The sequence below is a fragment of the Eutrigla gurnardus genome (assembly GCF_963514095.1).
Source record: "Eutrigla gurnardus genome assembly, chromosome: 8".
Lineage (NCBI taxonomy): Eukaryota > Metazoa > Chordata > Actinopteri > Perciformes > Triglidae > Eutrigla > Eutrigla gurnardus.
In genome coordinates this window covers 11415503-11429441 of record NC_139922.1, presented here as the reverse complement: position 1 = coordinate 11429441, position 13939 = coordinate 11415503, and the positions used below count along the sequence as shown (strand labels likewise).

Genomic DNA, 13939 nt, shown 5'->3' with positions numbered 1-13939 from the left:
CAGTGGTTTGGGGGTTGAGTTACTCTTTAAGCGCTCCCAGTTGGGCAGTTTTCCACAAGTCTGTTTCTCACTGGATGTGTTCGAGTGCAGACCTCCACCCTGTAGCATCTGGAAGGTTGTCATGCTTTACAGATGATAGCAGCTGTAGTCATCTTGGATTCACAATAGTTTAAAAAAAAAAAATTAGCCAAACATCCAAATGTCAGCAGAAACCCCTGCTCATGGTTTCTCCACATGAGGGCTAAATGCACTAAGACATCTCCTCAAAGGCATTGTGGGTTTAGACTTGATTTTAACAGTTGAGATGCAAATCCAAATAGTTTTAGTGCTGTCCGAATGGACCGTGAGAGGCTAAAGCTGAGACCTGAGATACTGGTGTTGGGGATGCTGTAGCTGGGTTGACCAGTGCATTCAAACAGTGCTAATGGGAACAATAGCTGGCATTACTTTCTGTTATTTCTGAATTTATCCTCCGCCGCAGTATTTAACATTAATGTGTAGAGTTTCTATCGGGTTTTACAGAGTTTAAATGTAGTTGCTGAGGAAGCTCCGCCATTTACAGATGACTGAATTAAAGGCCAGTTGCTTCATGTCCCCACCCTGATATCCACTTCCTCAACGTGCACTCAGGCTAAACCACACAAATCACAGCATCTGTTTAAATGAAACTTTGTCAGGTGATTTTATTTTTTTGATGAAAGAGTTATTTATGAAGCCGCCTAAAGGGGACATTTCCTTGTTATGTTTCTGGCATTTTATTGAGATGTGTTTCTACACAGGAGCATGTGGCACGATAGAATATATAATTATAGAGGATCTATGAGTTTGCTCACCACCTGATCAGTACAGAGAGCTGCAGGGATGAGTCCATGAACAGGAAGTGAGTCAGCATCTTTGAAATTCCTGTACCTTCATTTCAAAGTCGACATGTTTTAAGTTGGTTGCCTGAAATGAAGTCTGTGGTTAAAGTGGAGCTGAAATGTGATTTCCAGTAAAGACGGTGGGATGTACTGTTGATTTAGTGGTTGAAAAGATTAGCTCCCGACCTTCCCTCGCTCAGATTGATGGATGTCATGATATTAGTGGTTGGTACTAGCTGATGTAAGCATGCATCATATTGTTTGTTTGACAAAAAAAAATGGATTTTTATATAAAAATATCAAGAAACTTACATTTTGTAATTTACAATACCACCGGGGATGGTGTTAAAAATACATTTTTTTCTTTCAGCTCCACTTTGACACAAGCTGAAGAGATTTTACTATTTTGTTCTACGATATACAAACTTCGTCAGTAAATAACCCCTCTGGTAGATTTCAAACTTGACGTCATCACTACAACACTAGTCTTTAGTTTTGTGGTGTAGTTCCTTTTATAGCGTCAGCTTTTTACTTCTGCTGATGGCATTCAAAAATTAGAAAAAGGTTTCAGTTTCCTTTCTGCAATAATCCAAAGGAGAACTCCCGTTACCTGTTTGGAGGGAACCGGGGCGATGCTCACTTCCTGTTGGACTACAAACATACGTCATCCCTGCAGGACATGAAGTGTTCATCATTTCCTGTGTTGTAGCTTCTTGTTTCTTTGTTGTTTAATAACTAAATGTTTTTTGTTGTTGTGATTCCCTGTACTGAACAGCATTATTTACTCTCATCTATCAGCGACACTTCATCGTGTTTCTCCTGGTGTCCTGTCATTCTCACTTTGTGTTAGAAACCAACCAATTGCCTGAGTCCCCATGAGAATGGCTGACTGCAGCTTTGTTAAGTAGTCGGTGAAGATTTTCACTGTCGGTAAAACTTTGAAAAAAACCCGTAAAGGCTTAACGTCTGGCTTTTTTGACCACTAGTGGCGCCGTGTTTGAATGATTACGTTTATGTGTGTGAACGATGAAAACATTACTACGCAAAAGAAATAATATTTCAGAATGTTTAGGAAGACACCATGTTTTTGGAAGATTGTCCCATTGATTAACATCAAATGATCGTCATCCAGGATGGAGCAGAACTGTGTTATCAGATCAAATAATTCCCAAAGTGAAAGAAGTGGTAGGATAGTGGATACCTATATATCTGAAACAGTTTGTGATCAGCAGAGTCAAGCAGGAGCCATGAAGGGGAAAACAAATCTGTCCACATTTCCCTTCCGGAGCAAAACTTTTTTTAAATGTATATTTATTTTTTGTGATTATTGCTTGTATTTGACAGAGGACGGTGTAGAAATGGGGACAGAGAGGTATGACGTGCAGCAAAGCTCCTTCACTGCTGATGTTTTTAGCAGCCGTCTACTTTTCTCTTTTTGAACCGAGTCCCCGACTACCTCCCGGTCTCTATAGCTGCCTCAGGTACGCCACCTGGTTTGGGCCTCATACAGGGTTAACCTTCCTCCTGCCCTTGTTTGGCCAGGTAGCTCTCTGTGGGCTCCTTACACCTGTGTTTGGACAGCTGGGACTTTTTGTTGTGGTTTTCTGGAGCGATTTTGGATTTTGCAATTAAACTGCAATATTGTTTTATGGTATGTCCAGTTGATTCATACCAATTATTCAACAAATGATTTGTTGATTAAACTGACAGGTCGGTGTATAGTCTGATCAAATACACTAGTGTGTAAGTGTGTTCATGATGATGCAGGAACACGTCAGCTAGCGTGGCTCAGTTTTTGGAGCACAGAGGAAGATGATGCAACAGGCTTGGATGCACAACCTGTTGGTCGATGCGTTCATTGTTGGTTTGGATCGGCACATTAGTTATTGGCAATAAATAATTTGAATATCGGTAGATTTAATCTCCTCAGGATGAGGTTAGAGTGCATTGATTTCAAGTTACTACCCATAAATACAGTGTGATCAACATAATCTGAACGTGAACATTGTACGACTGTAGGCTGAAGTTCTAGTGTGGCGCTGACCTAGCGTTAATGCATACCAAAGTTTTAGCATCAACATGATTGTTGTACCAGCTTATTTACCACTGAGGCTTTTGTATGCTACAGCATGATAAATAACTACCATCACTACAGGGTCTTCATGTAAAGAGTCCAGCAATGGCTACTAATCCCACTCAGGATTATCTTGAAACAGGAGAAATATTCATCCATTCAGTTGACCAATGGCACAATCTACTAAATCCTTTACTGGTGTAATTCAGTTGGAGAATGTGTTTTGGGGTGAGGAGTGTTTGCAGTCTGACACACGTAGCATATCTGTAAAGTGCACTGTATAGAGTTACATGATGCAAAAGCAAGGTGTTGACATCATGTGTTGACTGCTGCAGCATGGCACGCCTGAGTTGAGTTTTGGATGTGTTGCACTTTTTTTTACTGTATAGGTAACCATTTATCAGAGGCCTCTATTAAACACTCAATAACTCACTGGAAACTGCCGGCTGGTTTATTCTCAAGGCACCGCTTAAAATGAATAATAATGATCATGGCTCTATCTTCATCCTTCTAATTATGCTGACATGATTTATTAACTGGCTGTAAAATGAGATGAACAATGTGGACATACTGTGTCGGGGCATGGTGAGGAACAGATTACTGTAAAATGTTATCCATTAGCAATATGTTTGTTGCGTTACAGTAAAGCAAAAGATGAGTATGGCGTTCAAATCCTGTGTTAAAAAGTATGCAGGGGAGAATATCAGATCGATTGAATGCTTGTGGAGGAGCTTACCTGGAGGAGGTCAGTGACCATGAAAAGGCCTTCTGGGACCAGGCCTTATATTTGAACAAGAGCTTCACGGAGAAGGAAACTAGAGACGGCAGCAAAAAGAGGATCCAACTGGACCAAACATTAGAGCACCTGGAAAAGAGCCACAGAGGAGTGGGCTTGTCAGTGTTGGAGGTATGAGACTGAAAGGCAGAGGACCAGAAAAGGTAAAAAGAAAAAAAAAATCTATCAACGTTTTTGATCTCTCTACATCACCATAATATGGATCTTGAATTCAATACTTTTGGATGGATTAGAAAGGCTTTTTCTTTGTTTTTTTCTGTCAAAATAAGCACCCCACCCACCCTCCAAGCCTAGAATAGTTGTATTTAATTGTTTCAATAACTGTCATACACCATTAGATATAGTTTCTTTTGCATGTTTGTTATTGTATTAATCAATCTCAGATGCACGGATTCAATCAGCAGTTCGGTAATTGATTGTTTCACGTGACGCATGCGCACAGCTTGTTCTTCCTTTCCGCTAGCTTCTCCGCCATGGCGCCTATTGTAAGTAAAGTCGCGTGTTAATAAATCCACCAGAATGGTTGATAATCCGCTCTGAACGCGAGCGAAAATGAGCTCCATGGGATAAGAGATTTTTTACGACAATCGTGGTCTGAAACGCGGTGTTTGTGTTCGGCCTTTAAGTGTTTTCTGAGCACCTTAGTAGCGGAGTGTGGCGTTGGCCTGTGGCTGCTTTTTAGCTAAGATAGCATCCGTCGTTGGTGAAACGTTAGCGCACCACGTTGTTAACTGGCTAGCTGGTCCGGATGACAGCGGTTTTGTTTAGTTGGACAGATGCTGTAGGTTAGTCGTTTAGTCGTTGAAGCGGCCGATACGTTAATAAGATGATAGTTAGCTTGCACCTTATTCGGTAGCGTTAGGAAAGCTGTTCATGTTAAAACGAACGTCCGTCTGCCTTGTTTTCATTGGTCAATAAAAGCGCCTCGTAGCTCGAAACGTCCAACTTGTTTGTAATTGAGACGGCACGGCATGTTTCTATCAGTTTTCTGGTCAAAAACACATGGTAGCCGAAGAAAAGGACGAGTTGTGTTTTGGACTGGGCAGCTGCAGTGAACTGTGAGACCTGTGTAGTGCACCCTAAAGGTGTCGTCTTATAAACTGTGTGTGTGTGTGTGTGTGTGTGTGTGTGTGTGTGTGTGTGAGAGTGTGTGAGTGTGTGAGTGAGTGAGTGAGTGAGTGAGAGAGAGAGAGAGAGATAACACTGTGGGGGGTTAGTCCTGTCAGCTAACCAAGCTAAGTATATGTTTTGTGCTTTGTTAGCAGAAGAAGCAGAACACCGGCAAAGGTGGTAAGAAGAAGAAGCAGGTTCTGAAATTCACGCTGGACTGCACCCATCCTGTTGAAGATGGCATCATGGACGCCGCCAACTTTGTAAGTCCACCAGGCCCCAGACCCGGTTTCCCCCCTAAAGCCTGAAACCCTGAACCCTCAGGGACTTAACTGACGTCATACATCTAGTGTTCTAGTTAAAACCGCTTCAATAAGCAACATTTAAATGAATTGGTTTCACCCTGTGGCTGCAGTGATGTTTGACGTTTCCACAAACATGTTACTTGCAGGAGCAGTTCCTTCAGGAGCGCATCAAAGTGAACGGGAAAGCCGGGAATCTGGGTAATGGTGTGGTCTCCATCGAGAGGAGCAAAAGCAAGATCACAGTCTCCTCTGAGGTTCCCTTCTCCAAAAGGTAAGCATTGATTTAATGCCAGGGACAAGACTGTCCTAGTGCCAGACATGCAGCCTTCAGAAATGCAGTTTCTAGAAGAACTTAAGTTCTTACAATCTCTTGTTATTCATGGAGTAGTTGAGAGATGTCAGTGATGAGCTGATGAGCTGATGAGCAGTGACCGTGTCGCCAGCGTTACAGTATGGCCTTATTAATGCATTAGACTGAGAGTTTCACCTGGAAAGTTTTCTCAGTGTGTGAGTTGTTGTCAGCAGTAGCATGCTTGTTGGTTTAGCCCGGTTAGCCTGTTAATCAGCTTAATGGATTTTGTGTCAAACTGTATGTGACGGTGTTAAACTGAGGTCATGTTGATCTGAGGATACCATCGGGACATTTAATTTACGCAGATGCCAATTAACGTTCAGGCTCCTCCCCCTGCACATTCACACAAGACAAAGTAATTCCTAATGCTATAGATTTAATTGATGCGTATATATGACCCCCTCGATCATAGACGATATAGAATGAAAGTCAGTCTGATGGAGGATTTCACAATCAGACATACTTATATTGATTGCTGAATGAGAATTGGATTACATTTTATTTACATGACAGAAATTTCTGTTTTATATTTTTGGACGAAATGTCAGTATTTGAGTGTTTTTTGCTGAAAATATGTGTGCATATGATTAACTCCTGATATCAGCCTATTTATCAGCTATCAACGTTTTCCTGCTTCAGAATATCATTATTATATGAGGCTTTATATATCCACTATCTGTAAAACCTCTAGTTGCTACTGTCCGTACTGATTTTGAAGGACCATAACAGTCTAAGTCTGACTTCATTAGCAGAGGTTTCTCCTGTCTTTAACACATCTTGTGTGCATCAGTGTCTGCAGTCTAAAGGCCAAGTTATGCTTCCGTGTCGACACAACGCAAGGGGGCTTGCGGACCCCTTACGTCCTTGCGGACCCCCCTTACGTCCAACGCAAGGGCCTGACGTGTACCTCCCAAAAATCCTAGATGCGCGTCGAGGCAACACCAACGCAGCGGCTTTGGCTGTGATTGGTCCGCTAACTACATCCGCTGGAGACCGCTATCCGGTTTCCACTCATAAACACCGCCATTTAAACTTTTAAAAGGCTACTTTTATTGTTTGCACCTCGTTTTATTGTTTGCACCTTCTCGCTTTTGCACAAAGAAATAAAACACCAAGTTCTGAAAAATAGTGGACGTTTAAAGCCGGAAAGTAAACAAATAGGCTATAACGAGGCTAACGACGATATACGTCAAGAGTCTCGGTCGGTCGGTCAGTCTTTACAAAAAACATAGCGCCCTTTACCGGTGTGGCATTGAATTTCATTTCGACACGTAAACCCAACGCAGAACCATCACGGTCTCCAAGCAACTGCGTGGCCGTTGCGTGGCCGTTGCGTGATCACTACGCGGAAGCATAATCAGGGCTTTAACCAAGAGCTCAGCCTACCTGTTTTACCACCGTTCACTGCCATTCATGTTGAAACGGTGTGTAAAAACACTCTTAAGAGACTGTTTAGTCTCTGATTTCAGGTAACTCAACCTTGTGGAAATCATGCGTTGTTTATTTTATAAAAAAATAAATAAAAAAAGAATACTGTATTACTCTAATAAAAGCTATCAAATCACGTCTCAAAGCAGGTTCTGGGTGCACTTGTTGTTTATGTCTGGCTGCTTCCGGATGGAGCTAGCTGGTAATATCAAGTTCAAGAGAGTCTAATTTGGGCATACGTACGCCTACCTCAATAACGGGCACACTCTCTCCGCACAAGGAACACAAGTTCCCTCGGCTGCAGCCCATTGGTCAAAAGTTCTCTAGTTGGCGCTGACTGGACTTTCTAACTAGGAAGCGGCGAGCTCAACAACGCTCGTATGAGATATACTCCATGTTGGTTTACGCAATTCAATGTAGAGAAGAAGATACCAGTCAGAGAACGTCACAACTTCCCCCAGTCTGAATATAAGGAAGATGAACCGGGAGGTGTTAAAAAGCATTCATTTATGGCGACTGTTGAGCAAATATAATAACTGAATTTCTAACTGGAATTTGAGCAAAAAAGAGGTTTGAACGGTTCGCTTCAGTCATGTTTTTTTTCTGGTGTGGTCATCCGATGATTGCACTATGTAGACTAAAATAACAGAAATGGCGTCATTTGCTGGCTGACGGTAATGAGGTGACTATGCCGATGAGGCAAATTTCACATATTTACCTGAGTTGAAATCTTTCAAGACAAATTTTCTTGATATTGTGATGCGAAAGCGTATATCAGCGTTTAGACCCTCCTCCTGTTGTCACTGATGTTGCTGAATCCAAAATGGATGCAAATATTGTATCCGTCTGCAATAGAACCTCACATCAGACCAAACTGTGTTTAAATGTGTAGAAAAAATAGTATAAATCAGAGACCGTCTATGGTACAAACAACAAGGTCGCTGCCGTATTTATGTCCAGATGACGTTATTTTAAGTGTTGTAATCGGCTAACATTCTATAATGGTAGCATAGCCGAGCACCCATCAAACCAAACTCCATTCATAAAACAAACACTTTAAAAGCTTGCAGACAGACCAAACAAACCATGACTACAAATCACCATCATTATTTAGTTATCACGGCAGGCTTTTTAAAATCTATTTGCCATTAAATCACAGACAAATAGTTGATTTTGAGTTCATACCGCTGTAGTGAAACATAATAGGTTTGGGCGAGTAACGCTAGGTGAAAATCCACTTTGTATTTGGTGTCAACATGACGTGTGTGAAGTTGTGCTTGGCCTGCCAGAAAGGACCCCTAAAGAGTGGGATAGTTGTTTTCCTTTGTGTGAAACATGGTGCATGTTTATTTTCCAGGTACCTGAAGTATCTGACCAAGAAGTACCTTAAGAAGAACAATCTTCGTGACTGGCTGCGTGTCGTGGCCAACACAAAGGAAAGTTACGAGCTCCGCTACTTCCAGATCAACCAGGATGAAGAGGAGGAGGAAGATGAGGATTAAATCGACAAGTCAATAGATTTTGTACATTTAAATAAATGTTGTTTACAGTACAGAACAGTGTGTTGCATTGTTTTCTTTAAGTTTTCTGACCTCTCCAGATTCATCATCACTCACAGCTGTCCACTACAGTTCAGTTTCCTCAGCTCTTGTATAAACGTGTCAAAGTCCAGAAGGAGAAATCTGGATTTTCTGTCTCAGGTGCTGAAATTGACTCAAGATGGGGTTTTTTTAGATACTAAATCTGTTACTTGTCCTAGGGATAGAACCGTCTCCATATGGTGTTACAAAGCAGTTGAAATCACCTCAAAGATACAAGCATGTTTTATATATTTATTTACCATATATTTATATAATTAAATGTCCTCAGAAGTGTTTACTTCTCTTGTGAACCACATTCATGTGTTTAATCTTAGCTCATTAAATGAATTTTATGGTAAATCAGTTTGCTGTGGTTGAAAGCTCTGAAAATTCTAGTAAGGGGAGTTAGATTCTCACATCCATCCTTAAATTGAAGCATGAAATGGCATTAAGATTTCATTTATACACCATATTTTGCATAAATAGGTGAACATTATGACCAGGGATGTGATCTAAAAAAAAAAAATTCTGCTCAACAATAGACACAGTAATGGACAAGGGAAGACAACAATATCAATTCACATGAATCTTTATTTAACCATTTAAATGAAAAAACAAAAGTTACCCAGAGAAGTTTCACCATTAAAAAAAAAAAAATGCAGTACAGGCAGGAGGAAAACACCTCTGCAGTTTTAAAAACAAGACCATGCCTTCATTCCCAGCACACCATGACATTTCAAGACAGTTCATTTATCAGCTCTAAAAGGTGAAACCGCTTTGAGCGTCGGATAGTTAATATTGGCAAAGACGAGATCTAGTAGACGCGGTGGTCTCTGAAGGACTGAGGTGTGCATCCTTGATGCAAACACTGAAGAAGATTAAAGGAATGTAACGTGGAGTGGAGTGCACTAACTCACAATATACTGATTGTAATGTGTGGCAGCTGTTCTCACACCTGCTCATACTGCCATATGCACTAAATCAGTGATCAGCTGATCCTCTGAACAACACAAAAAACACTTCCATATCCTGAACAGACGTAGAAAAAGGCACAGATATGGAGTATTGGTCTTTGAAAACCCCTCAGTAGGAAAAGACTGAGGGTCCCGTCGTAGCACCCGTAAATGTGACACACAAATTTATCATCATGTACTGTAACGAAGAAAAGGAACGACAACAGAACGACACGTGAATGTTTGGCTGTATTACAAAATGGAAAAGGGTTGGGGTTTTTTTTGGGAAGCACGCCTCTACTAGGTGTGAAGTGCTTGGAGCGAACCGTTGCAGGTTCACTCGAGGTGGGAAGTGAAGATATCTTGACCGTTCTTTGTGAGAGCTGGACCCTCCGGAGAACGTGTCCGTCTCCGGTCGCCATTTTCTCTCAGTTCAGTGTCCGAATTGGTGTCGAGTCGGTTTGCTGGTTGTTGAGATGTGTGGATATCCTTCGGACTTGTGAGCGACCCCCCCTCTCCTCCTCCCCCCAAAAACTCAACCATCCCACTAGTACACCAGCGGTGACTAAACGGGCCAGGCTGGTCTCGGCTCCGGGGAAAAGGGTAGAGGTGTCAGAGGCCTGATCAGATTGTCCGGGGGTTGTACTCGGGCAGCTTTTTCAGTCTCTCCTGTTCCTGCTCAGTGTCCTGTCTGGCAATCACCAGAGAGTGACAATAGCCCATCTCCACCTACAAAAACAGCAAAGGACAGATGTTTCATGAGACCAGGTGTTTGAGCTGTCAGAGGCTGAGTCAGATCACCGTCTCTATGAAATGCTCATCTTATTTAAGATAATTTGATCTTTTGTCACTAAAAAGGATGTTCACTATCTGTGATGCAATTAAAGCTTTCCCCATTAGGAACTAATCAGAACTTGTTAATTGATGTGTCCATTTACCTGCTCAATGTAGACACCATCCAAGGTCTTAACCTCCTGGGCTGTGGTGGAGGATTTTGGTTTGTTGTCTCCATATCCCTGAAGGACAAGACACAAAACAAACACAATGAGCACATTCAATGTGTTAATGACCAGCGTGTCCTGTAATGACCCAGCTTTGGTTGAGGCCTCGGTTCTTACCAGCTCTCCGAACGTGGGTGAGGGGCCCCAGCTGATCGTGCTCTCATCTGCAGCAATGATGATGCTGCTCTTCCTGTTGATATAGAAACACTCGGTCAGAGTGTGGATAAATGCAGGTCCATTCACCATCAAGGTGAAAGTTAGAAATATACACAAATCTATTATCTTGTAATTAATTGCCATATTGATCAGAGTCCTCTCAGTCAGCGTCTCTAGCTCTCCTTATGACAGCGAGTCGAGTCCCTTAACTTTCTGAAAACGTGGCCCCCTGAACAACATAGTTGAATGGCCCTGCTTCAGGGCGAGACGATGTCCTCGGCACAAATGAAAAGAGGAACAAGCAAGTCAGGACTCACCCACACGCCAGACTGCGGATCTTCCAACCACACAGATCCTGCACAGCTTTGGGGTACATGGTTGACTCTCTAGAGGTGTTTGTCACTCCCCAGAAAAACAGCCCCCCTGCAAACAGCACATTATCAGACATTACCTCCACCTGACTATTAGATAGTCATGTTTTTACAGCCTGGAGTTCAACTTTTAAAAAGTTAAATAATGTAATTGACAGAAATCTCCTTGCACCGTGACGTTCTCTCTTCTTACCCATCTCACTGACAGCGAAGGAACACTGGTAGCCTGTACAGATCTGAGCGGCTCCGCGTCCTGGAAAGTCAAACAGTTTGACCAAACGGGGAACCATCTCGTCCTTCTGCTCTGTGTGACCCAGACGCCCGTAGCCACCGAAACCCCAGCTGAACACCCGCTTCTGAGAGTCCAGCACCAGCTGCAAACCCACACGCTCGTTTTAATGCTCAGTGTGGACGATAACAGGACTAGTTTCTACGGAACTAACAAGTGTGCTTTCTCACCGTGTGGTTGGACCCGCAGGCCACGTCTCGGACCACCACGTTGGGGACAGGCATGACCTGGCCGTCCTTTGACTTCTCAATGAAGATGGCAACGCGGCGAGCGATAAGCTCACAATCAAACTCAATCCGCTGGGCGCGAGCAATGAACTTCCCATCACTGTTGTGACCTGCAGTGTGAGAGATGACAGGTCAGTATGACACAAATATTTCAGAGTAGGGAAAGGAAGATTTTTTATATTAAAAAAAAAAAAAGTTGATGGGGTTAATTTCCATTATTGGGATCACTCAAAATATCACCACAAGTGATGTGAAACAGCTCTCTAGTTCACTATCATAAAAATAGAGTGATTTAAAAAAAATACAGGATAATAAAGGCATTTCCATTTATTTTTTCTTTATACAGGGATAGCTTATGATAAAAATAATTATGTTAACTAAAAGAGATGTTTGTTGCATCTGTGACGCATTTTAAGAGTTTCAAACATTTTGATGATAATATTGTGAACGGCTATTATTTTGCCAGGACAATCATCCCATGCCTGTTTCCAAGTCACAAAAATAATCAGTTCTTTCTGGTGGACACATTAATACACTATACAAGTCACATTAAAAACAGATGTTTGCACGTTGTGAACGTACCCAGCTGTCCGTACTCTGGGCAGCCGAAGGAGTACAGGTTTCCTTTGCAGTCCACCACCATGCTGAATTCAGCTCCACAGGCCACCTTCACCAGGGGCTGGCCATTGTAGGAGATCTAGAGGGAGCGAGCGAGCGAGAAGGAAGGCACATTATGGCCTTAATCACACTGAGGCACGTCTCAACAGGATCAGCTGCTCCAAAAACCCTACTTGACAAAACGTGTCTGTAAAAATCAGATGATGATCCTGTATAGCGGATATAGTTAATTGTAATTAAATTAATATTGCGACTCCAGCTGTATTTTGTCACAGTGACGGGCCGTGGGACAGCAGCATCTACTGTACTAGATTCTTCAAAATGTCATGTTATATATCTGCACATATCAGCCAGGATCACATATTACAGAACGCCTGTTCTGCGTGAGACAGGGATCACTTACCGGTGCTGGGCTGAGGACCGCATCGGTCTGGTTGCCTTGGCCAAGCTGGCCCAGCTTGTTCTCACCAAAAGAGTACGCAGTGCCGTCGTCTGAGGAGAGAGAATGACGTCAGCAGCATGTACCGACTCAAGATACACAAGCAACACAAACCAGCCAGTATGTGTGCGTCTCGTCTTGTCTCACTTTGAATGAAAATAAAAATGATTATCTAAACTCTACTTAAACTACTGCTTACAAAGTGAGACAAGTTTGGGAACACTTTATGAAAAATACAAGCAGTTCTTTCGGAAAATGCCTCTGGTGTCTGCCCGTCCTTAAGTGCTTGGTCCCAAACATTCTCATTAATGTCCCATTCAACGGAAATAAGTCCAGATTTTTCTGGGTTTCATTCAAACCGAAGACCATTTAACAACAAACAAGGAATTCAATCAATGAAAACAGAAAACAAAGGAACCCCTGAAGAGAACCCACATCGTTGGTCAGCATACCTGTGAGTGCCAGGGTGTGATTGCGTCCACAAGCTGCAGTAATGATCACATGATCTGCCAGGGCCTCGATTAACTTGGGAGCCTCCAGACGCTTGGTGTCTCCGTGACCCAGCTGCCCTTTGTCATTACGACCTGCGGAGGCCAGAAACCATGAGCTCAGTGACGGACAACTTTGTCCACTTGAGACACAAACCTCTACACATCCATTTCCTTATAGCCAGTAATGCCAGCTATACTTGCTGGGTATAGGCCCAGAAACATTGAGGGTGTGGCTTATTCACGGCAGCGTGTTACTTACCCCAGCTCCACAGCTTGCCCTCAGTGGTCATGAGGAGACTGTGTGCAGCGCAGGGACCAGACACCACACAGCTAACCTGAACATCATTCAGGCAGCCATAGCGGTGAGGACCCCACAGATTCTGGCCCAGGTTACGGAAAGCAGCTGGAAACACACAAAGCAGCACAAATCAAAACCACATAGCATTTTATACACACGTTCTCCATCTGTCAACACCTGACCAGAGGTATTTTAATCGTTTTGCTCCCTGCACGCTGTGTGAGAGCAAAGAGAACAGAGACCTCCTTGTGATTATTCATTTGAAAATGAACACAGGATAGTATTGTGTAATATTTCTGGTGTAGTCCTCAGCTGATTGGGCTATGCAAACTGTAATAAACAGGTCAGTTTGTCAGGTGATGATGCAACATTGACAGTGTTGGCCAGTCTGTCACAACCCAGTCTGTCAACACATTCAACTGCAAATAAAATGATTAAATTGAGCTCAACAGTGTTAAACTGAATAAGTGGTGGTTTAAAAAAATACTCTAACCGCAATAAGATTGTTATCGTCACTACAGTATCGTGATATTTTATTGTGGGGCGTCTGGTTATTCACACCCCTCCTTAAATATAACCTCATAATTACCA

At 42.6% G+C, this 13939-nt stretch overlaps 2 protein-coding genes across 2 annotated transcripts in view; one reads left to right on the top strand and one right to left on the bottom strand.

The window, feature by feature from the left end:
- The first annotated feature begins 4153 nt into the window (after window positions 1–4153).
- On the top strand, window positions 4154–8482 carry LOC311017308 (large ribosomal subunit protein eL22). Its single transcript, XM_084015560.1, has 4 exons — window positions 4154–4215; window positions 4993–5103; window positions 5292–5416; window positions 8283–8482. Exons 1-4 carry the CDS (start codon window positions 4204–4206, stop codon window positions 8425–8427), a joined length of 393 nt encoding a protein of 130 aa, XP_083871686.1. The 5' UTR covers window positions 4154–4203; the 3' UTR covers window positions 8428–8482.
- A 596-nt stretch (window positions 8483–9078) lies between these two features.
- rcc2 (regulator of chromosome condensation 2) overlaps window positions 9079–13939 on the bottom strand; it is an 8468-nt gene continuing 3607 nt past the window's right edge. Inside the window, exons 4-13 of the mRNA XM_084015503.1 lie at window positions 13310–13453; window positions 13012–13143; window positions 12524–12612; window positions 12085–12199; window positions 11446–11612; window positions 11180–11360; window positions 10933–11038; window positions 10577–10649; window positions 10397–10474; window positions 9079–10187 (exon numbers count right to left, since the gene is read on the bottom strand). Coding sequence (XP_083871629.1) covers window positions 10083–10187; window positions 10397–10474; window positions 10577–10649; window positions 10933–11038; window positions 11180–11360; window positions 11446–11612; window positions 12085–12199; window positions 12524–12612; window positions 13012–13143; window positions 13310–13453 — 1190 coding nt within the window. The 3' untranslated portion in view covers window positions 9079–10082. The remainder of the gene's footprint in view (window positions 10188–10396; window positions 10475–10576; window positions 10650–10932; window positions 11039–11179; window positions 11361–11445; window positions 11613–12084; window positions 12200–12523; window positions 12613–13011; window positions 13144–13309; window positions 13454–13939) is intronic.